This window comes from Suncus etruscus, chromosome 14, assembly GCF_024139225.1.
Source record: "Suncus etruscus isolate mSunEtr1 chromosome 14, mSunEtr1.pri.cur, whole genome shotgun sequence".
NCBI lineage: Eukaryota > Metazoa > Chordata > Mammalia > Eulipotyphla > Soricidae > Suncus > Suncus etruscus.
The window spans coordinates 32,199,621-32,226,708 of record NC_064861.1 but is presented as its reverse complement, the minus strand read 5'-3'; the positions used below and the strand labels follow the sequence as shown (position 1 = coordinate 32,226,708).

The 27,088-nt window shown below is 44.2% G+C and overlaps 1 protein-coding gene across 1 annotated transcript in view; it reads right to left on the bottom strand.

Annotated features, from left to right (window-relative positions):
* The window catches only part of FSTL4 (follistatin like 4), a 336,185-nt gene that overhangs the window by 21,836 nt on the left and 287,261 nt on the right, over positions 1-27,088 (bottom strand). The window contains exons 8-10 of the mRNA XM_049786821.1: positions 24,183-24,303; positions 5,217-5,378; positions 4,759-4,893 (exon numbers count right to left, since the gene is read on the bottom strand). Of these exons, the coding sequence (XP_049642778.1) occupies positions 4,759-4,893; positions 5,217-5,378; positions 24,183-24,303 (418 nt within the window). The remainder of the gene's footprint in view (positions 1-4,758; positions 4,894-5,216; positions 5,379-24,182; positions 24,304-27,088) is intronic.

The window sequence follows — 27,088 nt, the reverse complement described above, 5'->3', positions numbered from 1 at the left end:
AAAAAAAAATCACTATGTTACCCTTCCACCTGCCAGAAATCTATTTTTTAAGTGAACAAGAGAAAGTGCACCTCAGCTGTGGCAAGGATCATCTCAGAGCCCCAGGGGAGGGAGGTTGTACTCCCTATTCTGGATACAAGGATTAGATGTTGCTCCCAACATCTAAGGCTTTTTTTTTTTTTTTTTTTTTTGGCCACACCCAGGGATGCTAGGGGTTACTCCTGGCTGTGCTCAAAAATCGCTCCTGGCTTGGGGACGCCAGGGGATCGAACCATGGTCTGTCCTAGGCTATCCCTGGCAAGGCATCTTATTGCTCTGTGCCATCACTCCAGACTCAATTTATTTGTTCTTTTTGTTTGTTTGTTTGTTTGCTTTTCAGTCACACCCGGCAGCGCTCAGGGGTTACTCCTGGCTCTACGCTCAGAAATCGCTCCTGGTAGACTCGGGGATCATATGGGATGCCGGGATTCGAACCACCATCCTTCTGCATGCAAGGCAAATGCCCCACTTCCATGCTATTTCTTTGGCTCCTATTTCAGTTTTGTTTTGTTTTGTTTTGTTTTGTTTTGGTTTTTTTTTTTTTTTTTTTGGTTTTTGGGTCACATCCGGCGGTGCTCAGGGGTTACTCCTGGCTGTCTGCTCAGAAATAGCTCCTGGCAGGCACGGGGGACCATATGGGACACCGGGATTCGAACCAACCACCTTTGGTTCTGGATCGGCTGCTTGCAAGGCAAACGCCGCTGTGCTATCGACTCCTATTTCAGTTTTAAAACTTCTTTGTGGTGTCTCAGGTTTAAATCAGGGTCTACCACCATTCTACACCTAGGTCAAAGGCTCTTCTTTTTTTTTTTTTTGATTTTTGGTATAATTCTGCTCTCAAGGATCATTTCCAGTGAGCTCAAGGGTCTCAGGGATTGGATCCAGGCTAGATCAGTGCAAGACAAATGCCCTACCCATTATACTATCCCTCCTGCCTAAGGCTTATTTTAGTATCACTTCCTGGAGTGTGGGGTTCTAGGGATTTTGTGACAAATCCTCTTATGTTCAAACAAGGGCCTGGTCTGTCTATGCAAGTGAACCTCATCTCCAGGTATCTTGTTCCAACCTCTATGCCTCAGTTTCTCTGGGGGGTACCCCCTTCTTTCCACCAGGTAGCAGCAACATCTTGTGTGCATTCCTCATCTGACTCAGAATGTGGGGAATCTGAGAAGAAAAAAACTGCCTCAGCTAACTCATCCTCCTGATTTGAAAGAGAAACTGAGGCCCAGGGAGAGGGGGCAGCTCGGAGGCCAGTATTTCATCTGGGGTGGGACCATCTTGCACTCTCCTAGTAGGGCCTCCTCATGCCTGCTCAATCCCTGACTTTTGAAAGTGAACTGTTCCTACAGACCTGAATGAAATAGAATACATAAAAGACTTTTTCCTGGCATGCTGAGGCTCATTTCCTGATTCCACTGACTGGCTGGGTTAGAAAACAAACTTACAAGCAGACATTGCTCTTCCACTAGCTTCCACCATGTCTGCAGAAAATTTTGTGGGTCTGGAGCCCTGGTGAGCAGAGGTATCAGTGTTTGTGGCTCCTTACATGGATGGACACCCTGATTCTATAAGCAGCCTCTAGGCTAGAGTTCTAAGCTGTGCGAGAGAGGTTTTGGGCAGGAGTGCCTTTGCCTGCTTCAATAATAGCTCAACTCCTGACTCTCAGAGGCTGGAACTGTCTGGGGGAATCTGCAAAGCTCTGCTGAATCTAGAGTGTGGGGAATGCCACATAGCTTGGCTTCAAGCACAAGACAAAGTTGGCCACCACAAGAGCCCTGTTTTGCCACCCACAGTCTTTGGACTTCAGAGTGGGCACAGTGGCCTGTGTTAGCTCCAAATCCTTCTCTTTTACCCACAGCAGGACTGTCTCTCACTCAAACCTGGTAGGTGGCTGGGTAAAACCTATGAAACCATGGGACCCCAGGAATAGCTTCCCAGGACTCCTTGGGAAATCGATCGCTGGAAGCAGCAACAGAAGATTGAAAGTTTGATAGGATCCACATGTAGCTTGCCACAATAGTCCTGGGTCAGGCGGGGCACAGCGCGTGGCTCGCAGCTGGCAGCAGAAGCTAAGGCTCGACAAACACTCACTCAACAAATAATCGACTTCACAGGAAATCCAGCCTCATGCTCCAGCCCCCTGGAAGCTTGTCTTAGTTTAGTGTCTTATAAGGGAGCTTGAAGGAACTTTGTTTGCTTTAGCCTGCCCTTATTTTATTTCTCCTGTGGAGACCTGAGAATACACACAGCTTGCTTTTTTTCTTCTGTATTTCTGCAATTCTGGGCTTTACTTGAGTCTAGAGTAGAAACGGCGACAGCGCCTGGCAGTCCAGGCATACTGGCATCTGTACCCCGTAAGCTGATATTTGCCACACCTGCCAGCTTAAATCTCTGGGGCATCTGGGAGGTTCTCAGTGGGCATCTGAGCTTGTGAGCTTGTGTGTCTGCACTTCATAGCCCCGGGCCACCTCATTTTTTTTTGCAGATGTTTGATACCCTGTTTCCCTTTGCAGCAGTCTCATTTTGAAAGGCGAGGGAAAGGGCTTTGTGTGCATGGCAGCCTTTGGAGCCTCGGAGCAGATTCAGGCAGCATCAGGGGACAGTCATCCTGACTAGCAACTGTTGCTTTGCCTCATTTCTCATTCCTCTAAGGACTCCCAAAGCCTCCAGGCAGAGGCCCCACTTTCTGGCTCAGCTTTTCTTTGGCCCTCAGTTTTTATGAGCTTTCATGAGCGCCCATCAGGAAATTGTTTGGGGTATATTCATGTGTGAACAGGCGGAATTAGAGCTAACAGCCTGCTGAATGCTCGAGGAAAAGTCAGACAGGAAATGTGTTGCTTTGGAAAGATCTAGTGCTTCAACCCGAAGATCATTGGGTGTGCTCTGCAATTTCCCACTCCACCTGACTGGAAAAATTCTGAGGTGATTTGGACTCTGCTTTGTGGAGGGGTTCAGAGTTAGAGTTGGTGTCCAGGCATGCATATGACACTCTCAGGGGGGTAACTTCAGTTCTGATGCCCCTGCCTGACACACTTGTTCTTTTCTGAAGTAAATGGAATGGTGAGCTTTTGTTTTTGTTTATAGGCTACTCCTAGCCTAGTAACTAGGTGAGCTTTCGCTTTCTCCTAGCTCTATGCTTAGGAGTCATATGTGATATTCAAGACTGAACCTAGGCCAGCTGTGGGCAAGGTAAGCACTCTGCCTGTTGTACTATCTCTTTGTTCCAACATACCATTTTTTGATACACAAAAAATGGCAATTCGGTAGGACTCAACCTAACATTTAAAGATGGATAGAGACAATAAAAAAAAATCTATTCCTTACAGATGTACCTGGAAATACACATTTACGAAGAACACACTAGCTTTTTCTTTCGGCATTTTTCCATACTGTATATACACCTGGACACTAATAGCAGCTACAGGAAAAATGTTTAAGTCCTGGGTCTGCCTGGAGCCCTAGGCCCAGAGGCCTACCACGGGGGAGGGTTCAATCATTTAGATTCTCAGTGGACACATGTTCATCAGTGACACTGGAGGAGGGTAAGTCTGCCCCTCAGCATGTCCCCCCCCCCCAAACTAGACACAAAGGTCCCATCTCCCATTTGATCTGGTTCAGGGGCTCCACTTTTGGGAGCTGCTTGGTGTTTACCAAGCTGAAGGTGACCCTGGGGCAGAAGGCTGCATGCAAGCATTGACACACATGACCAAGCAAGACACATGACTGATGCAAGCTGGTACCTTCTTCTCGCCAAAGAATGTTTGCCACTGCCTCGGCAGAGGGTTTGGAGAGTGGGAATGCAATGGGGGAAGAGGGAAAAAGAAAGAGAAAAACCAAGTTAGAACATCTCTGTGTAGTCAAGTCCCAAGGAGGCATTTCGTATGGGGTCTTCCAAGAATTTGCCCAGCAAGAGTAGTTGGGGCAAGGGGACATGTGAGTTGTGGACAAATCTCACAGCACTTGGGACCTTTTTATAAAAAGCTTGTTTTTGAGCCACATCTGGTGTGCTCAGGGTTAATTCCTGGTTCTTCACTCAGGATTACTCCTGACGGTGCTCTGGGACCATATGGAATGCTGGGCATTGAACTCTGGTCAGCAGTGTGCAAGGCAAATGCCCTACCCACTCTACTACCACTCCAGCTCCTCTTTGGACCTCTTTGAGACCTCATTAAATCTAGTTAAGGCCCCAGGAGCACAACTGCTAACAAGGTTCTCCTTTTCTGTGGGTGAGAAGACACAATGTCTCTCCCTAACTTCCTGGATACTCCCAGGAAAACCTGAGTCTTCAGCTATTGTTTTCCAAGGAGGAGTATCATGAAGCATTTCTAATATGCAACTTCAGGGACACAGACTTGGTGTGGAGTCTGGGCACCCCATACCTGTAGACCCACTCAGGGAAAGATACCTTGGCACCAACTTAGCTGGTTTGAGCAAGGAATATGAGCTCAAATGCAGATCTAGGGTGGTGGCACCCCTGGGTTATCAGAGATAAGACATTTGAGATCCCATTATAGAGCAGAACTGGGGCTTCCCCAAAGCCCTAAGCTCTGTCTGTGGACCTGAGAGTGTTCCTGTCCATTGCCAGAACTATTCAGGTTGCCAGGAAATAGGTGTGGTCCCTGGAGCATGTGAAGAGGAGAGAGGCTAATGATCTTGATAGGCCAATTTCCTGTCCCTTGTCCCCCATCAATAGGGGTCCCAGAGCCTGTGAAAACTCACGGGTCTTCCTGGCAGAGTCCTCGACGAAGAGTGAGGAGATGTCCTCGTCCACGCCCACCTCATTCCGGGCGATGCAGGTGTAGGCCCCCGTGTCCTCATACCGAACACTGCCGAGGTGGAGTTCACTTCCATTGGCTGCAGGATAGTCTGGTTCAGCGGGGACCCCACCCAGCCCCCTTATCCTTCATAGGGTCACCATGTGTTTGGTAGAAAAAACATGGCCCCAAGACAGGACAGGTGGACACCCAGGACAGTCTGTGCAGTTGACATGAACAGAGCCCAGTCTGGTGCACAGGGTGCTTCAAATGCCCCCACAGAGCCACAGAGCAAGCGCTGTCTGGGGAGCACTAGCTCACTGGCACACACCTGACTAAGTAATACTCTCCCTCCCCTGCTTTCCTGGGGAGAGGGTATGTTTGAATTGAGGGAATACATCCAGGGACCCCAATGCCTCTTACCTAGGAAAGAGAGCTGTTTTGATACATGGGCAGAGACATCCATGCCGTTTTTCAGCCATGTTATTCTGGGGACTGGGATACCTTCAGCATGGCACTTCAGACTGGCTGCTACCCCGGGTTCCTGAGCCTGGGCCTCTGGGTAGACACGTATGACAGGTGGCACTGTGAGGAAGAGTCGGTGCTGGTCAGAGAGGGCCTGGTGGGTTGAGTACCTGCGGCTCAATCCTGAGACCCCCCCCCCCCCAATCCAGGCAGGTGGTAGGACACAGATAGGAACCTCTGGAATTTGTCTTTATCACCAGCTTACAATCACCCTGTTCAGCAATTTAAGTCCTAAAAGAAAGAGCTATACAATAGATTATAGGCAATAAACATGCCAAGCTCAGTACCCTGTAATTCATGGCTTTCTGCAATATCCCACATATGATCAGTAAGACATTCAAATATTTAATAATGTTCAGCTGCCCCATGTAAAAGCCCAACAGCTATGGAAATTTATTTCTAAATGAATAAAAGTCAGATATGTTATTCCTGTTATCAAAACGCCATTGAATAAGGGCTCAGTTCTTGCAGGAAGTACTTGGCTTTGTGCTTTTGACTAGCAGTTGGCCAGGCTCCTGGAAGCATACCCACCCTGGGCAGGCCAGATTTCTCCTCAGGCAGTCATTTATATTTCTTATTTCTCACCCCCTGGAACACAGGTGAAAGGGAGCCTGACCACCCAGGTTCTTTCACTTATAAAATGATAACTTAATACAAGTGAGTAGCCATGAATATGAAGAGTTCAGATCAGAAATATCAGCAAGGGGAAAACTCAGGATCATAAAGAAACTGGGCTTGGAATGTCTACAGGACATGGTGTGAGGGAGGTAGGAACTGATGCAGGATGGAGCTGCTGTGTTGCAGCAGGGATTCAGTGGTCAGATGCTCACAATCTCCTCCTGCATTCTGGCTTTTTACATTGCTGTAGGTAGAAGTACCTGGGTCAGATGGAAGGAAGTGTCAATACTTGAAGACCTGCTTCTATCCCAGTTCCAGGTCCAGGAAATTGAATAATGATTTCTTTTTTAGGTCATACCCAGTGGCTCAGATTTCTGAAATGACTCCTGGCAGGCTCGGGGGACCATATGGGATCGAACCAGTATGCAAGGCAAATGCCCTACCCAATGTGCTTTCACTCTCAACCAAATAATGACCATTTTTGATGGAACTGAGGCCTCTTAGTCATATATATTAGCCTACTGATTTCTAGAAGGGGTCTGTGAGAACTCTTGGATTTCTGCCCAATGTTCAGACCTTTTCCTGGCTCTATGCTCAGGGATCACTCCTGGCATGGCTCAGGGGACCAAATGTGGTGCTTGGGGTTGAATCAGACCAACCACGGTTGGCCATATGAATGCAAACACCCTACTTTTTAAAGATCTCTCTAGCTAGCTCATGGCTAGAAACTAGATCATCATACATCTTTAGATAGGTAAGCCATTGCTTCTTCCTGAAGCAGGCACTGCACTTCCCGAGTCAGCTGGAAACTCCTCTGATCCATAAAGCAAACAGCTCAACATTTAAGGAAATTTTTTCTTGGGACTAGTGAGCAGAACAAATTAATGTTTCAGTAGCAGGCAGTCATGGCATGTACATGGGCTTAAGTGAGATTTCCAGAGACCAAGTTTGGAGGGAACAGTTCCACTTCCTCCTACCTGGATGCAGTGGCTGCTGGTTGGTTGAGAAGAAACCTGAGAAGGTGGCAGAAAAGTTCATCTCTTTGACCCAAGTTTCACATCTTTTCTAGGAAAATTTCCCATAAGGAAAAGTTGGTGGTTGAAGAGAAAGCCAATACACAACCAGCAAACAGCAAGACACCTGCCTACCCCCCAACTTCAGCTGCCTGGAGCTACTTTCTGAACATGAGCTCAGATCACTGAGGGATGCCCACTCTATAGTTGAAGCGTAGCAGACAGATCTGGTTGCTCTCAGTCCACACATCTGACTACTAGGAAGCAAGGAGCACCCCTAAAAGCAGAAAGCACTAGACAACCACTTAAAGCATAGACAGTGAGCCAACGTACTACCATTTTCTGTGTTAGACTGAGACTTTTGCCTCCTACCTGGGCTCCCCACAGGCCCAGGCCTGTGTGACACAGCAGCCCAGAGCTATCTAGCTATCTAGCAGTGCTAAGTGCTCAGGTATCTTATATAAAATATAATATATTTATAATATATGAATATATATCTATAATATATATTTATATATTATTTATATATAATATATATATTTGGCTTTTGGGTCACACCTGGTGATACTCAGGGGTTACTCCTGGCTATTCACTCAGAAATCCTGGCTTGGGGGACCATATGGGATGCCAGGGATTGAACCCAGGTTCATCCTGGGTCAGCTGTGTGCAAAGAAAATGCCCGACCACTGTGCTATCACTTGATAGCTTAAGATGGAGGAACTTAGGCTAAGTCTTAATTCAGAGTGGCCTTGCATCCCTCCCTTTTTTTTTTTTTTAGGAATCAAGAGGTTTTTTTAAATACTCATTATCATATATGTACCAAATAAAGGGACATCAAAATATATTTTAAAAAAGGGGATCCAGAATGATAGCAAAGCAGGTAGGACATTTGTCTTGCATGTGGCTGATCCAGGTTCAATCCTGGCATCCCATATGGTCATCAGATCCTGTGAGGAGTTAATTCCTGAACCTAGAGCCAGGAGTAACTCCTGAGCACTTCCTGATGTGGCCCACACTACCAAAAAATAAAATAAAAAAAGCAACTATTAAAAAGTTCAAAGAGAGATATAGAAAACATTACAATAGTAGCAGAAGATGTTTACACCCCATCCTCACCACTGGACAGAGCAACCAGACAGAAAATCAACCAGGAAACAGTTCCTTTAAATGAATGGGGAAATCTGGGCTTAATAGATATTTGTAAAGTTTCCACCCTTAAAACTGTACACACATTCTTTTGTTTTGTTTTGTTTTGTTTTTTTTTGGGGGGTCACACCCAGCAGTACTCAGGGATTACTCCTGGCGCTATGCTCAGAAATCACTCCTGGCAGGCTCGGGGGACCATATGGGATGCCAGGATTCGAACCAATGACCTTTGGCATGAAAGGCAAATGTCTTACCTCCATGCTATCTCTCTGGCCCCTGAACACACATACTTATGTAAATTGTGAATATGGAACATTATTCAGGACTGGCTGCCTGTTGGGATGTGAAGCAAGAGCATTACTAAGAGAGATGTTCATAGTATAAGCTTATACCAAGAAATAAGAAAATATTCAAATAAACATTCTAATTTTATACCTCACAGAACCAGTAAAAGATAAATGAAACCTAAGTTTCATTGGTTAGTCAGAAGAAGGAAGGAAAGAATAAAGCTAGAGTTAAATAAAATGGAAAAACAAATAATACAAAAGATCTTTAAATCCTAATTGCTGGTTCATTAAAAAGGTGAACAATATAGGCAAACCTTTAGGATCAAGACTCACCAAGAGAAAAAAAACCTTAATAAATAAGATCAGAAATGGAAGAGAAGTTAAACAGCTACCATAGGAACAAAAGTATTCATAACCTACTATAAATAACTTTATATCACTAAATGGAAAACTTTGAAGAATACATAAATACTTCTAAGACTGAATTAGGAGAAAAAAATTAAAACAGGGCAATTATATACAAAAAAAATGAAACAGAGAGTGGCAAAATGGATCAAAAAGCTGAATCCAGTGTTTTGCTGCCTACAAGAAACACATCTGAATAGTCAGAACAAAAGTCAAACATTGGAGGACAATCATTCAAGCAAACACCTCCCTTGAAAAGGCTGAGTAGGGGGTGGCACAAGCAGTAGGGCGTTTGCCTTGCGCGTGCTAACCTAGGACGGAACGTGATTTAATCCCCTGGCGTCCCATATAGTCCCTAAGCCAGGAGTGATTTTTTTTTTCTTCAGGGTTTCCAGTGCTCTTTATCGTTGACCCCATCACTCCCCTCTCCAGACACTCCAGCCCCAACTCATAGGCTGAGCATGAGTGATTTCTGAGCACATAGCCAGGAGTAACCCCTGAGCATCACTAGGTATGGCGCCCAAAACAAACAAAAATAAAATAAAATAAAAAGGCTGGAGTAGCCATACTAATATCAGATGACACTTACTTTATTTATTTATTTATTTATTTATTTATTTATTTATTTATTTATTTATTTATTTATTTATTTACTTATTGGTTTTTGGGCCACACCCGGCATTGCTCAAGGGTTACTCCTGGCTGTCTGCTCAGAAATAGCTCCTGGCAGGCACGGGGGACCATATGGGACACCGGGATTCGAACCAACCACCTTTGGTCCTGGATCAACTGCTTGCAAGGCAAACGCCGCTGTACTATCTCTCCAGGCCCGACACTTACTTTAGACTTAAAAAAATTTATAAGGGATTAGGGTCGGAGAGATAGCATAGCGGTAGGGCATTTGCCTTGCATGCAGCCAATCCAGGACTGATGGTGGTTTGAATCCCAGCATCCCATATGGTTGCCAGGAGCGATTTCTTAGCGTAGAGCTAGGAGTAATCCCTGAGCATCACCAGGTGTGACCCCCCCCCAAAAAAAAAAGTTATAAGGGATGGAAATGGATGTTTCTTAATAATCAAGGGTTATGTACAATAGGAAGAAATCACCCTCCTAAACATATATGCACTCAATGAAGGACCAGAAAAAGTACTTGAAACAAAGGCTGGAATGATAGCACAGTGGTAGGACATTTGCCTTGCATGCAGCTGACCCAGGATGGACCAAGGTTTGATTCCTGGCAGAGTGATTTCTGAGTGCAGAGCCAGGAGTAACCTCTGAGCACTGCTGGGTGTGGTCCCAAATAAAACAAAACAACAAAAAAGAGAAAAGAATAAAAAAGAAAAATATTTAAAACAACTGCTGACAAATCTGAAGGAAGATATCAATAGCAATACAATAATAGTGGGATATTTCAACACCTCTTTGTCACTCAGGTGACCAGGTCAATCTGGCTGAAACCTAACAGGACTATACTACCTCTGAAAGGAGAAATGTAAGAAATTGGCCTACTAGATATATTTAGGGCTTCCCATCTCCAGAAAACTGAATACACATTTTTCTCCAATGCAAGAGATCACAATAGATCCAAAAGATCACAAGCTAGCCTATAAATCATACCTCCATAAAATCAAAAGGATAGAAATCATATGAACTACCTTCTCAGATAATAATGCACTGAAATTAGAAGGGAATAAAAAACAGAAAGAAAAAAATCAACACCTGGAAATTAAACAGCTAACTGAACTGTTACTGAACAACAGTTGGGTCATAGACAAAATCAAAGAGGAAATCAAAAGATTCCTGAAAACAAATGAGAATGAAGACACAAATTATTCAAGAGTTTATCCATTTCTTCCAGGTTCTACTGTTTTGTGACATAGTTTCTCAAAGTAGTTTCTAATTACCCTTTGAATTTCTGTAGTATCTGTAGTAATCTCCCCCTTTTAATTTCTAATTCGGTTTTTTAAGTTTTCTTCTCTTCCATTCTTTATGAGTTTTGCTAATGGTTTATCAATTTTGTTTATTTTTTTTTTTTTTTTTTTTTGGTTTTTGGGCCACACCCTGTGACGCTCAGGGGTTACTCCTGGCTATGCGCTCAGAAGTTGCTCCTGGCTTCTTGGGGGACCATATGGGACGCCGGGGGATCGAACCGCGGTCCGTCCTAGGTTAGCGCAGGCAAGGCAGGCACCTTACCTCCAGCGCCACCGCCCGGCCCCGATTTTGTTTATTTTTTCAAAGAACCAACTTTTTTTTTTTTTTTTTTTTTGGTTTTTGGGCCACACCCGGCAGTGCTCAGGGGTTACTCCTGGCTGTCTGCTCAGAAATAGCTCCTGGCAGGCACGGGGGACCATATGGGACACCAGGATTCGAACCAACTACCTTTGGTCCTGGATCGGCTGCTTGCAAGGCAAACGCCGCTGTGCTATCTCTCCGGGCCCAGAACCAACTTTTTTATGGGATTCCCTTTTCCCTTCTGGGGACTGTGGAACATACAACCCACCATTTAACAATTAAATTTCTCTCTTCCTTTCTTTATGAGTTTTGCTCATAGTTTATTGATCTTGTTAATTTTTTCAAAAAACCAACTCTTTGTTTTTATTGATCTTCTATATTTTTTTTAAATTTACAATTGTTTAATTTTTGCTATAATATTTTTTCAAGAGAACCTGGAAGAAATGGATAAATTATTGGACTCTTATAACCTCCCTAGGTCGAACCAAGATGATCTAGCATATTTGAACAGATCCATCACTATTGAAGAAATTAAAATTGTAATCAAAAGTTTTTCCAAAATTAAAAGCCCTTTCAAGAAAATCTACACAGAAATATCTCCAAATATATTTTTATAAAGCTAACATCACCTTGATACAAAAAACAGAGATGTCACAAAAAAGAGAGAGAATTATAGATTATCTTATCTTTTCTTATTTTATATTATCTTATCTGATTAACACAGATGCTAAGAACCTCAAAAAATAGCAAATAGGATCCAAGGCCTCATCAAGAAGGTCATACACCATGAGCAAATAGGATTCATTTTGGAGATGCAAGGATTGTTTAATATACACAAGTCAATAAATACAATACACGACATCAAGAAAAGAGAAAATAAAAAGCATATGATCATATCAATAAATGCCGAGAAAACATTTGATAAGGTCCAACATCCATTCATGATAAAACTCAACATAATGGGAATGGAAGGAACTTTTATCAATATAAATAAAGCCTTTTACTACAAACCCATGGTGAATATCATACTCAATGGAGAAAAACTGAAAGCTCTTTCTCGAAGATTTGGCATAAGTCAAGACTGACCCCTCTCACCACTCCTATTCAACACAGTACTGGAAATACTTGCCATAGCAATTAGGCAAGAAAAAGATACCAAGATATATTCCAGATAGGAAAGGAAGAAGGCAAACTATGACTGTTTGCAGATGACATGATACTATATTTAGAAAATCCTAAAGACTGTCAAAAGCTCCTAGAAACAATAAATTTACATATCATTGTGGCAGGCTACAAAATTAATATTCAAAAATCTATTTGGTGGTTTTATATACAACTAATGAAAAAGAAAAAGACAGTTCAAAGCAACCCCATTCACAACTATACCTCAAAAAAATCAAGTACCTTGAATTTAACTTAACTAAAGAGGTGAAAGACTTATACAAAGAAAACTATAAAAATGAAACAAAAGTGGTCACAAGGAAATGGAGAAATATTCCCAGTTCATGGATTGGGAGAATTAATGGCATTAAATTGGCAATACTCCTCAAAGCATTATACAGAATTAAATCAATCCCTCTAAGGATACCTATGATATGCTTAAAAGAAGTGGATCAAACACTCATCAAATTCATTTGGAACAATAAATGCCCACAAATAGATAAAGCAACCCTTAGGAAAAAGAAGATAAGAGGCATCATTTTTCTGAACTTTAAATTGAACTGCAAAGCAATACTCATTAAAACAGCACAGTATTGGAATAATGACTGACTCACAAATCAATGGAATAGACTTGAGTTTTTAGAGAAAGCTCTCCAGACATAGAATAAATTAATCTTTGATAAAGGGGCAAGGAAAGCCTCTTAAACAAGTGGTGTTGGGACAACTGGTCAGCTACATACAATAAATCAAACTCAGGAGTTGGAGAGATAGCATAGCGGTAGGGCGTTTGCCTTACACACAGAAGGACAGTGGTTCTAATCCTGGCATCCCATATGGTCCCCTGTGCCTACCAGGAGTGATTTCTGAGTGTAGAGCCAAGAGTAATTCCTGAGCACTGCTGGGTATGACCCCAAAACAAAACAAAACAAAAAAATAAAGCAAACTTAGCCCTATATCTAACACCATATACAAAGATCAAATAAAAATAGATGAAATACCTTGATATCAGACCTGAAACTATAAGGCATATAGAAGAAAACATAGGCAAAACACTCCATGGCATTGAAGCTAAAGGCATCTTCAAGGAAGGAACACCACTGTCCAAACAAGTGGAAGCAGAGACAAACAAATGGAACTATATTAAACTGAGAAGTTTATGCACTTCAAAGGAAACAGCAATTAGGGTACAAAGGTCACCCATGGAAGACTATTCACCCAATACCCATCAGATAAGGGGCTAATATCTAAGATATACAAGGTATTGACAGAACTTAAGAAAAAAATAACCTAACCCCATCATAAAATGACAAAAATAAATGAACAAACATTTCCTCAAAGAAGAAATACAGATGGCCAAGAGGCACATGAAAAAATGCTCCACATCACTAAATAATCAGGGAGATGCAAATCAAAACAACTATGAAATATTTCATGCCACAGAGACTGGCACATGTCACAAAGAAAAAGAGCAACCTGTGCTGGTGTGGATGTGGTGAGAAACTCTCATTCACTGCTGGTGGGAATTTTGTCTAGTCCAACCTTTCTGGAAAACAATATGGATATTCCTCAAAAACCTGGAAATTGAAATTTCATATGATCCAGCAATGCCACTTCTAGGGATATACCTTAGGAACACAAAAACACAATACAGAAATGCCCTTTGTATGCCCATGTTCACTGCAGGGCTAGTTACAATACCAGAATCTGGAAACAATCCAGATACCTGATAACAAACAAGTGGCTAAAGAAACTGTGGTACACCTACACAATGAAATACTATGCAGCTTCCAGGAAAAATGAAGGCATGAAATTTTCCTATATATGAATGGACATGGAGACTATCATGCTGAATGAAATGAGTTAGAAGGAGAGTGATCGATTCAGAATAGTCTGACTCATTTGTGGGATTTAAGAAAAACTAAAAATAGCACGGTACTATACCCAGAGGCAATAGAGATGAGGGCTGGAAGGACGACCAGCCCATGATATAAAGCTTACCATAAAGAATGGTAAGTGCAGTTAGAAAAATAACTACACTGGGGCTGGAGCAGTGGCGCATTGGTAGGGCGATTGCCTTGCAAGTGGCTGACCTAGGACGGACTGTGGTTTGATCCTCCAGCATCCCATATGGTCCCCCAAGCCAGGAGTGATATCCGAGTGCATAGCCAGGAATAACCCATGAGTGTCACTGGGTTATTGTGGCCCCCAAACCAAAACCAAAATAAAACAAAAAAGAAAAAGAACTACACTAACAACTATCATGACAATTATATACATAGAGAAATAGAATCCCAGTTCTGAAGCCAGGTGGGGGAATAGGAGTAGGAAAATGGCGGAACATTGGTGGTGGAATAAAGAAGTTACACTGATGAAGGCTGGTGTTCATTCAATGACTGAAATCCAGCTATGAACATTTTTGTAACATTTGCTTAAATAAAGAAATTATTATTAAAAATTAAAATAAATAATAAAAACCATAAGATTATATTTATAGATACAGAGAAAGCATCCAACAAGATTAATATCTGCTTATAATAAAAATTTTCAAAAGTGGAGATAGAAGAAACATATCTCAACATAGAAAGGGCCATACACAACATTAATACAGTTAATATCATATTAAACTAGTTTTTTGGTATTAAATTAAATTTGTGTGTGTGTGTGTGTGCCAGGGATTGAACTCAAGGACTTATGCACATGAGGTATGTGCGCTACCAATGAGCTGCATCCCTGGCCCTAAAATATTTAATTAGAAAAACCGAAAAGTGCTTTCTTTAATATCAAGAACAAGACTAGGATGACTACTCTCAACACTATTATTTAACAAAGTATTTGGGAATCCTACTCATAGAAATTAGACCCTGAACATTAAAACAATAACAATACAACAACATCAAGTAGATATAAAATATACTACAAAATATCCTACAAAACTACAGTAGTCAAAACAGTGTGATACTAAACCATACTCATTTTGAATAGAATTGAGAGCTCAGAATAAATTCTTAGATATATGTGATATTAATTTGAAGCAAAGGCACCAAGCATATAAAGTAATAAAAGAACAGCTCTCTTCAGCAAATTAGATTAGGAGAACTAGATGGCCACATACATGGAAAGAGAATGAAACTGGATCTACTACCTAGTATCAAGCATATAAATGAACTCAAGATGGAATAAGATGATAGACCCAATTCCATAAAATACATATAAGAAGACACAGGCAAATAGTGTATGGTATTGGCTTCAGTACCTTTGATGATTCAATTCAACTGGAAAACAAAATGAAAATAATGACTACATAAGAACTAAAAAATTATCCATTGCCCCAAATTACTAAAACAAAAAGACATTCTGCTAAATGAGAGAAATTATTTGCATGCCATACAAATGACAAAGGGCTAATAACCAAGATACTACATGAAGAAATGATAAAACTCTAGTACAAAACAATTTGTTCAACAGAGAGTATACATGTTGAATGGACACTCTCCCAGAGAAGACATACAGATGGTTAATAGGCATATGAAAATTTGCTCACCATCAGAGATTATTAGGAAAATAAAATAAAAATTACCATAAAATATTTTCTCAAACCTGAGAGAATGATCGAAATAAAAAAGATAAAAACAATGGTGGTGGAGATGTGGAGGAAAATAATCCTTATTTACTGTTGATAAAAATGTAAGCTGGTTCTATTTATATGAGAAATATTATGGAAGTTTCTGAAAAAATTAAAAATGGAACTACATCTGTTCCTAGATTTCTATCCACAAAACACAAGAGCACAAACTTAAAGAGATATATGCATACCTATGTTCATTGTAGTGATATTTAGATATTGCAATCTAAAAAAAAAAAGTCAGGGCTCAACTCAATAATTAGTGGAGAAAAAAGATGAGGCATAGTACAGGAAGTGAGGCATTTGGCTTGTATGAAGCCAAACTTGGTTCAATTTCTGGCACTATATAGGATCTCCCAAGTGCTGCCAGGAGTGAATATGCATGGAGAGTCAGGAGTAAGCCCTGAGCACAAGTGGGTGTGGCCTAACTTTCCCTTATTCCCTCAAAAAAAGAAAATGTAGTATGTATGTATACACAACAGAACACTACTCAGCTATGAGAAAGAATGTTATCTTGCCATTGGAAACAACATGAATAGAACTAGAAGGCATCATGCTAAGCAAAGTCAGAAAGAGAAAGACAAACACTAAATGATTTCTCTTATATATGGTGCATAAGCAAAGAAAAAATAGATACTATCCAGTTAAAAACAAATATTTGGATTCTGAATATAGAGTTGAGGTATTTAGTCACCAATAGAAGAAATGGGCTGTGGTGGTAGAGACTAGCATTCTGGTGATGATTGTGATATATTGATACCGTGCCCCTAATGCATACAGACATTTACAATGTGATAAACCAATGTTATCTCAATTAAAAACTTAGAGTTTTAAAATTCTACTTGTCAGTAATGCAAGATGAGTTTCTAAAGATTTAATGATAGAATAATGTCCAGAGCCACAATACTGTATTCTGCACTAAAATTTTGGCCTTGCAAGCGCTAGCGTAGGACCGACCGCGGTTCGATCCCCTGGCGTCCCATATGGTCCCCCCAAGCCAGGGGCGATTTCTGAGCGCATAGCCAGGAGTAACTCCTGAACGTCAAACAGGTGTGGCCCAAAAACCAAAAAAAAAATTTTTTTTTGGCATGTGGGCAGAGCTTCTGTTAAATGTTTTGCCAGAATGGGAGCTGGAGTGATAATGTAGCAGGTAAAGCATTTGAGCATGTGACCAACCTGTTTGATTTCTGTAACCCCAAATATTTTCCCAAGCACTGTCAGGAGTAATTCCTGAGTTCAGAGCCAGGAGTAATTCCTGAGCATTGCCAGGTATGACCCCTCCCCCAAAACAAACAAAAACCTCTGATAAAATAACCATTTTATCAGAAAAAATATGTTTCAATGGTCAATAATGAGAAAATCTATCATTAATCACAGACAAAGTCAAAGGTGGTTAAAAAGAAAAAAGTCATTTGATTTCTCTTTGTAGAAGCTGAAAGAGATTTTGGATAAAAAATATCTAAAATCTCTTTCTTGGTATTTGTGGGGGACTCAATAAAAGTGGAACAGAGAGTAATTTCTTTCTGCCACGAAGATGCTCTCTATGAGGAGAAAGAACAGCACTAAAGTGCAGGTCAGCATAGGCTCTCACTAATATGCTGATACTGCTATCCCTGAAATCAGGGAGAGGCAGTATGTTGAGGAAGGGACAGTGACATTTGACCTGTTTATGCTGCAGACAAAATGTCATGGGCTTGTTGAGGGAAGGCCAGCACCTATAAACACATAGCAACAGTGGATTCATAGACCAGTGGTGACCAGAAAAAGAATACGTGAACCTAAATGAGAAAACTGCAGAGGGGCTGGAGTGATAGCACAGCGGTAGGGCATTTGCTTTGCCTGCAGCCGGCCCAGGACAGACCTGAGTTTGATCCCCGGCATCCCATATGGTCTCCTGAGTGATTTCTGAGTGCATAGCCAGGAGTAACCCCTGAGCGCCACTGGTGTGGTCCAAAACAAAAAACAAAACACAGACACACACAGACACACACACACACACACACACACACACACACACACACACACAAAGAGAAAACTGCAGAAATTTCGTTCAGGACAGAAAATGATTGGTTAGAGATACATAGATTTTTTTTGAATAAGAATACTTACCACTTTGAAGAAGCAAAAGGCTACAAATTATATGTAATATAATTTCAACTAAAATGAATCAGTGGGATCACAGTAATTTAACAGTTTGTCTCAAAGGAAAACATGTGCAAGAACAGGAGAAGGGGGAGAGAGGGAAGAAAATAGCACAGTTGGTAGGGTGCTTGCCTTGCATGTGGCTGACCCAAGTTTGATTACCAGCATTCCATATGATTCCTGAGTACTTCCAGGAGTAATTCCTGCCAGGAATTACCCCTGATCATTGCTGGGTGTGGCCAAACAACAACAACAACACATCAGACTAGAGAGATAGTACAGGGGTTAAGACTTAAGTTACTATCTCTTAAGAGATAGTACAGTGCTTGCTTTGAACACTTCAGACTTTAGATAATTTCTGGCATTGCGATGGCTCCCTGAGCACTGCCAGAAGTGCTTGTTGAGCAGAGAGCCAAGAGTAAGCCTTGAGCATTGTGGAGGTGTGACCCCAAAGGAACTACCTCCCACAAAGAACAGGACATTCTTGGAAACAAGAGTAGTGTGGCATGTTTTTTTTTTTATCATGTGTAGGATGGCAAAGGGCCGAAACACCAAATCTGGTGGGGCTGGGCGAGAAGCCACCTAGGCTGATGTCAGAACTGGTTCCAGCCAGCACTGTCACTGTCACGCAGGGGTCCTCAAACTTTTTAAACAGGGGGCCAGTTCACTGTCCCTCAGACCATTGGAGGGTCAGACTATAGTAAAAGCAAAACTTATGAACGAATTCTTATGCACACTGCATATATCTTATTTTGCAATGAAGAAACAAAACAGATACAAATACAATATGTGGCCCGTGGGCCATAGTTTGAGGACCACTGGATCAGTATCCATTAAGAACCAGGCAAGGGGCCGGTGTGGTGGCGCTAGAGGTAAGGTGTCTGCCTTGCCAGCGCTAGCCTAGGACGGACCACGGTTCAATCCCCCGGCGTCCCATCTGGTCCCCCAAGCCAGGAGTGACTTCTGAGCGCATAGCCAGGAGTAACCCCTGAGCATTACCGGGTGTGGCCCAAAAACCAAAAAAGAAAAAAAAAAAAAAAAGAACCAGGCATGGGGGGCCGGCGTGGTGGTGCTAGAGGTAAGGTGTCTGTCTTGCCAGCACTAGCCTAGGATGGACTGCGGTTCGATCCCCCGATGTCCCATATGATCCCCCAAGCCAGGAGCAACTTCTGAGTGCATAGCCAGGAGTAACCCCTGAGCGTCACCAGGTGTGGCCCAAACCCCCCCCCAAAAGAACCAGGCAAGGGTTAAACATTCTGGGCAGAGCAAAGTTGAAGATGGGCCTGTCTGTCCCCTCAGAACTCAAGGTCTTGGGTAGGCCAGAGAGAGGAGCATCAGCCAAAGGGAGCTGTGGTATATGGGCCCGGGGTAGGGAGGCAGATCCATGGCTGAGCATGTGCCTCAGCCCTGTGGTCCCAGATTCTATCCCAAGCACTGTCAGAGAGCATGCAGGGTCACAGCAGCTCCACAAGAGCCCAGGTATCTCCCCACCTCCCTACAGTCTGCCACCAGCTGTGTCCCATTTCCTTAGACTTCCATGAAAGTTTCTTTACCTTCTCAAATAGAAAGTGACTGACAATGTTTTTCTTGCATCTTCTTCTTCTTCTTCTTCTTCTTCTTCTTCTTCTTCTTCTTCTTCTTCTTCTTCTTCTTCTTCTTCTTCTTCTTCTTCTTCTTATTCTTATTATTATTATTATTATTATTATTATTATTATTAATTATTATTATTTTTGCTGAGCAGGCAGGCCCAGGGGTGCATGGGGCTACTCCAGGCTCTGTGCTTAGGAGACTTTGTAGAGCTGGGGATGGACCCTGGGTATACGCTCACCAAGCAGGTGTGGAGCCCTTTGAGCCAGCTCTTTGGCTCTTTCCTGCCATTTCTGAAGCAAGGTCTCTTTCCTTCCCACCTCCCTTTTCTCTCCTGTCCTGGGCTGGACAATAGGAGAAGGGTCCTCTGGATCCCCACTGGCATTGTCTGGCCATGCTCCTCCTCTTCTCCAAAAAGCACCTTGTCTCACACCATCCCCTTCTCATGCTCCAGCCCTGCTCTTCTGAAGCACATTCCCCTCCCCATGAGTCTGTGCTATCTGCCCACAGGACACTTCTCCTTCATCCTACAAGACAACAAATATCTCCCCAATTTATTGTCCCCATCATTCCTCAGTGTCCCCTGGAAGCACTTGGAAGATGTCTATGCTCTTCTTGACCACCTCTCCAGGCCACAGGGAGCCCCTGCTAGGTGTGCTCATCTCTTCTCCAGTCACAGTCACCCACACTGTCCTCACTTTCCCTCTCCTCCTACCTGACCAGGTCCCCTCCTGCTCAGCCCTTAGGCCCCTCAGTTCCCTGGCTTCTTGTCTCGAGCTCTTGCTTCCTGTATGGCCCTAGATTTCCTCTAACTGCACTATTGGACTCAGTGACCACACCTCATCCCTAGACCTTAAATGCCACCTTCTCTTTGAGACATCATGACCTGGTGTTGAGGCCAAATCTCTTCTTTTAGTCCCAAACTTGGACCCTGGGTGTCTGTGTACATTTGCTCCTTCAGTCACTATAGCTGTGATTTCCACACAGATGGTGGTGAAACCCCTGGAAGCTGGCAGATGGAGTGCAGTGAGCAGGGATCTGGGCCACAGGGAAGCTGGGGCTAAAGTGGTGGGTTGTTCCATACCTGGAGCCCTGAATTAAGCTTTTTTTTTTTTTTTTTTTTGGCAGGAAAGAGAGGGCTTGGCAAGAATCCTGGCAGGAAGTCACCAAAGACTCCATTGCTCAGGGTCTCTGCCAGAAAAAGTTCCATATTTTCTTTGTGAGTCTGAGAATGTAGATTCCTTCCCCGTAAGGCTGACACCTCCTAGGTCTTTGTCTGTTTTCTCTTCTTTTGCACAAATCCAAACATTAAAGAGCTTCTGAAGTTCTTTAAAATTCATATTTGCTTTCTCTTAAATTGGCAAAACAATTATCCAGTGAGAACTTTTGGATTGCATCGTCAAGGATCCGGTCCCTTTGGGAAACAGCCATCATTTCCAAGGGCATACATCATCCCAAGAAAGAGGCATAGCCAGTGTGATTCTGAAATCACAATGGAGAAACAGAGATCTGGAAGACACTGGCTATTTTTGGGCTAGTGCATGTATGTGATGGTGAGGGAATAACTCACTACTGGCTTGGACTGTGAAGAGGCAGGAAATTCTTGTGCCTTGGGGAAGTTTTCGTAAAGTTATGAGTCATTTTGGAGTTTGTTCCCATTCCTGGGAAGTTACACTAACAGCTCTTGGGTGGATGGAGCCTGAATAGAAGATTGGGGCTGGCCTGTAGGGGAGCAGAGAGTAGGACATCTCCATTTACAAATAAATAATAAAGCACTTAGCTTTATTCCCAGGGAGATGTCTTCATGAGTTCAGGTGCTGATGTTCTCATGTGACAGGCTCTGAGCATGTGTGTCCACCAACCTGAGACAACTCTGTGTGCGTTTTACTGTGGACTTCACATGTTATCTGTGTGCCAGGATATCTCCCACATCTCATCTTATCAGGCTTTCGATGGGGAGGAGACCAGAGTACCATTCCTATGTCATAGGCACTTCCTTGCCTGAGGCTCTCTCCAGGATGTGGCATCAATAGAAACGAGCCCATGTCTATCTGCTATTTGGCCATGCTCAGCTCACAGGTGCTGCTGCTTCATGTTTATGCTGTGTCCAGGGTGAAATAGCCATAACCCAGCCACTGCTCTAGGAGAGGCAGATTCATCTCAGGGCCCACAGATCATGTGTGAAACCCTTCTATACCTGCTGTCTCCCTGGAGCCCTTAGAGAAGCTGTGGAGGGATCAGGACAAGACCCCATTTCTGTACATGTGCCTGAGGCCCCACTTCTGGGTCAACCACAGACCAGGGGCACCATGGGTCTCCTGCCCCAGGGCCCACAGCTCAACTTTTCTCAGCCCCCTTTCCAGGTGTATTCCACCTCCTGGTAGGGACCACAGCAGCCTCAGGGTCTCTACACAATGACCCACGGAGCCCTTGACTGTAGTGGGATGACACTAGGAGTCACATGTAGCCCACCTGCTTTGGGTAAATGGACATCCATTTTTTTTCCTTTGGTAAAAAGCACCCATCGTCATCAGAGTTTCACCAGGCCTGCAGATCCTGACACCACAGGTCTCAGGGCAGAACCAAGTGACAGGCTCCCATTCTCCCATCTGTCATGTGCTATAAGTTCAACAACCACCTGCTGCCAATGCCTTGAGTTGGGATTCCCCAGTAGTGACTAGAGATGCGTTGGCCAGCTCACATCTGCTGTTCTTCAAATTTCTGAGCCCCTTCCTTCTCAGGACCCAGGGAAGGGGCAGAGGCTCTGGGTGTACTGGACTGTCACTATCACTCTGTTCTCACAAAAGTACCCTCATACTCTGCTATAACATTTCTTTCCCCAGAATTTCAACACAGACCTGAACTTTTAGAAAAATCTTCATTCTGCTTCCCAGTTCATTGACATGGCCTTGGGGGTGGGTAAGAGGCGTTATTTTAGTCTGGAAATCCCCAGAGGGAGCCGGTTAGTGCATCCAAATGCAGCATGTGGGAGGTTATTATGGCTAGAAGGGAACAGCATGAGGTTGGGTCTGTCTCAGTACTAAGGCTAATGTCCCCCACATGTGGAATGGGATGCCAGGGGTGAGCATGAGGCATCCAGGGTGAGACTAGAGCCCAGGCTCCACCATGAGGCTCCAATTCTAGATATGTGGCTAACCATTCCTTCTCAGGGCTCACCCTCTACTCCCCAGAAGTTCTGGTGAAGTAGGGGGTGGTGAGCCCTACGGGAAAAACTGATAGGAGGCATCTGAGAAGACCACTTGATGTGCCCCTTTTTTCAAGCTCTTCTGAAGACTCTGGAGCAATCTTCAGAGCCAATTTATGAGGCAACACTTACTTGTACCACAAAGATTGAGGTCCCACTCTACTCCCCTGCACACCCACAAGTCTCCATCCAGAGGCTAGATCTACATGCCACTTTTTTGTTTTGTTTTGGGCCTCATCTGTTGGTGATCAGGGATCACTTCTGGTAGGTTCAGGGACCATATGGGGTGCTAGGGATCAAATATGGGTCTTCTGCATGTAATGCAAGTGCCCTGCTTGTTGTGCTATCTCTCTGACCTGCCATATGCTGGTTTTAAAAAGTAAGGCCATTTTGTTCCTACAGACACTGTATAGGCCCTGCCTGTGACTGTACCTGAACTCCAGCTGGGTTGAGTTATCAGGAAATCCTGAATTTTTTTTTTTTTTGGTAAACTTCACCTTTGATTAGGCCTGGAATCAAGCTGACACATATACATATGAAACTGCAAAGGATTAAGTAGCCCAGCACAAGAGGGACTGTGATAAACCCCAGCCAAGACAAGCAGGGATGGAAAATTCTAACCACATACCGAAGATGCCAGGCCAGCTCACCCAGGTGTTCTTAAACAGTTCCTTACCAGAAACCCCACATCGCAGAAAGGAAACCACTGACTCCTTGAAGGCTATCTGGGAGGAGAAGCCCTGAACACCATCAGCTGGAGGGGTGGGGACTGACTCGCTACTGTCATCCTATTTTTTGTGTCCCCCATCCTATGGCAGAAGCTTCTCATTGCACTGGGATACCAAGGGTGGGTGGTCCCAGCCTATCTGCATGCGGGCAGGAGTCTTGCAGCTAGAAGGACACCTACCAGGGTATGACTCTGGCAAGTCCTTACTCGGGCATTGGGAGTTACACTGCATGGATAGGAAGCACCCCTGGGACTGGCAGCATGGAGCTGATTAAAGGGGGTGTCTGTGCATCTGGTGGCTGTGATTGTTGGTGTTACCAGAAGTGGCTCATCCTCTCCAGGCCTCACCTAAATGAGTATAAAGTGGAGTGGGAATTCCAGAAAACCTCCCAACCCAAGTATCATTTGGCTAAGCTGAGAATTGGCCGGCTCCATGAGCTCCTTGGGGAAAGAAATGAGCCAGTTATGCCCACAAGGGATCACGCCTCTGCTTGCAGGGAAGCAGGCATCCCTTTACCATCACAGGGAGCTCAGGTCACCACTGTGGCACCAGGATTCAGTTCATGGGAGGCACAGGGATGAGGAGCTGGTCTGTCTCCCCACTCCTAATGCCCCCCAAAGCTCCTAAGAAGCAGATGACCGAGGTCGGACATTTAAGAAGACAGGCTAGTATTTGGGGACGCTTGGAGGGGACAACATGCATGGAGCCATTTACTAACCATTCACCTGCAGGACGTGGGTCTGGAACAGCTCCTCGTGGCCGGAGGCGTGGCAGGTATAGTTGCCCATGTGGACGGTGGTCACCTTGGTGATATAGAGGGAGGCGTCCTCTCCGAAGTCCTGCATGGGTGAGGGGACAGTGAGGTTGGCACTCGGCCGAATGGGCCGGGTGGGTGAAAGTCCACTGGGCAGGCTCTTCCACCTGTGTGACTATGTGGTGGGGGATCAGGGCAGCAGTGTCTCTCTGCTTCCATGAGTCTCCCTGGCAGCCTTTTCTCTGGGAAGAGGCAGCTCAAATGCCCCCTTAGCATGCTCTCCCTCTGTTTCTAAAGTTGGGTTCACTTGGCTCCCCTTGCTTCTCCAAAGCCCCCCTGCTCTAGAAGTTTTGTTAGTGGTGCTGGAGAGGATTGTGTGGGGGCCTCTTTTACTTAAAGAGCCTGAGAACAAATCTCTCCTGGGCTATAAGCCTCTGCTGACTTCCCAAATCTGCCTTGCAGCATGAAAACCATGTCCATGATGCAGTGATGTAGGGTGTCACCATGCTCCAATGGCAACTTGTTAAAAAGAAAATAAATAGGTGTTGGGCAGGATCTGGCCTGTACGCTAGAGTTTGCCAAACATGATCATAATGAGCAGTTTGTGGAGAGGCCAAGAGAAGAGAAAGAGAACTCAGAGGAGCACAGGGCAAACAAAAAGAAGTGGACAATCTAGAATTCGATCAGGGTGGACTGGGATTTCAGAGAATCTGGCTTTCCCCTGGAGCCCCTGTAGGATCTATTGTGGAGGTGTAGTGACCAGTGTGTTAGGCATAAAATCCACCCCGGACGTTACTAGTCTGTTCGCCCAGCTGAATTGCCCAATAACCCTTCACAGAAGGTGGAGAATGGAATCAGCTGATTACATACCCCCCTGTGGAGGTACAGCTTTAGGGAGGTAGTAGATCAGTGGGGAGAAAAGGTACTGGGGAGAAAAGTCACTCCTGGGTGTGATGGGGAACCCCAGAGCCAGAGTGCTGAGACTTGGGGTTCAGCTTGAATTCTGTTACTGACCTAACACCTCCGATTCTCCAGATTTTGGTTCCTCTGCCCTGCTTGGCCACCCCACCCCCCCAGGGTGATCTGACAGGCGAAGGCACATGAATACCTGGTACCTGACCAAGGGGGAGTATGGCGTGTGTGTGTGTGTGTGTGTGTGTGTGTGTGTGTGTGTGTGTGTTGGGTGCCACTGACTGCTATTTCTTTTGTTTGTTTATTGGGCCACAACTGCTCAAGGGTTACTCCTGGCTCTGTGCTCAGGAATCACTCCTGACAGGCTCAGAAGACCACATGGGGTGCCAGAGATTGAACTCAGGTTGACTACATGCAATGTAAATGCCCTATCTGCTTGCTATCGCTTTATCCCCTGACTGCTATTATGTGTCAAGGAGTGTCCTGGAAGCAACTGGGGCCCTTGTTCCTGTCCACCCTCCCGGCCCAGCACTGATGCCTCTGGGTCTTGCTCATAGCTCAGGGCCCAGCATTTTCCTCCATTTCTGTCCCTTCCTTCCTCTTCTCTGTCCTCAGAGAGGGGTGCAGGACAACCTGGGGAATATGTGGAGGTGGAAAGGTGCATGTAGGCAGCCAAGGGAAAAATCTCTTGGCTTGCTCTGGGTGGACTCCAAACTGAAGAAGACTACTGGAACTCTGGGAAATTATTCTACATAAAGAAGCCCCATAACTTTCCAGCTGGCAGCTTCAATAATGAAAATCCAGCTGCAGTCCAGTGTCCTAGTCATATAGTCTCAGAGCTGAACCTTTAGGGAAGTCAGTGGCCTGTTCTCAGGTGAAGGGCTCCAGATTAAGTCATTTTCCATGACACTTAGTGTGGTGAGAAATTCCCACCTGACATCTTGGGATGGAATGGCTCTTAGAAGAGGGCAGAGAGGTGGGGTGCAGGACTTCTTTTGGGAGCCCTTCACCCTGTTTCCTTGTAGAGTTCCCTGTTGACCATCTAGAAGGGCAAACTGATGATGCTGACTAGGACCTTAGCTGTGACCTGTCTTACCACCTTCCAGAGCCTGCACCCCACTGCTCTTATGCACATGGGGGACTCAGGAAGCATGTCAGACTGAGGGGATCCTGGCTGTAGTGTGGCCAAGGCATGGGAGGCTGTGACTTTCTGGGTGCAGCAGAGTCAGCCACGCAGTGGGGTTGGGCATGTAATAGCCCCAGGATCATAGCTGAGTTCCACACTCAGTTCTGCAGCCTCTGTGCTGTGTCCTATTCTCTGGGTGTGATTGACCAGTTCCCCTCCTGTCTTCCGCCCATCCAACTCACATAGCTGATCCTGAAGATGTCTCCACTTGCATGAACATGCATGATCATTGTCCCCAAGTAGCTATCACAGAGGGTCAAAATATCACAGTTGAGGGGAAGGCAGAAATGGGTGCCCTGTGTGTCTACCCTCTCTTTGGGCATATGGAGATGAACAGGAGACGCTGGGTACCAGATAGTAATGGAAAAATGTAGCTGTTCACTGATATTGAGCAAAGCTTTCTCCCCCTCCGTCTGTCTTCCTCAGTGCTCTGAGGGGAGGCAGCCGCTTACCACGGACCTGAGCTGAGGTTCCACATTGAGTAACTCACTCATTCCCAGCCCTTCACTTGCATTCCGGGGAGAACCTGACTCTGTAATAAATAAAATAATGTCTCTGGGCTAAAACAAAAGGCATCGTATAATTATAGAACAAAGTGCATATTGTTTTCTGGAACATGAATACTGGCTACAGAAATCAAATTTACCTCATTGGATGTAAGGAAATTACTTTAAAAATTGATTTATAAGAAGCTGCAGAAAACTAAACCTGCAATCTTTCCTCTCTGGAATGTTTTCAGCAATGTGTCTGAGTACTGCTATCAATGCTTGAT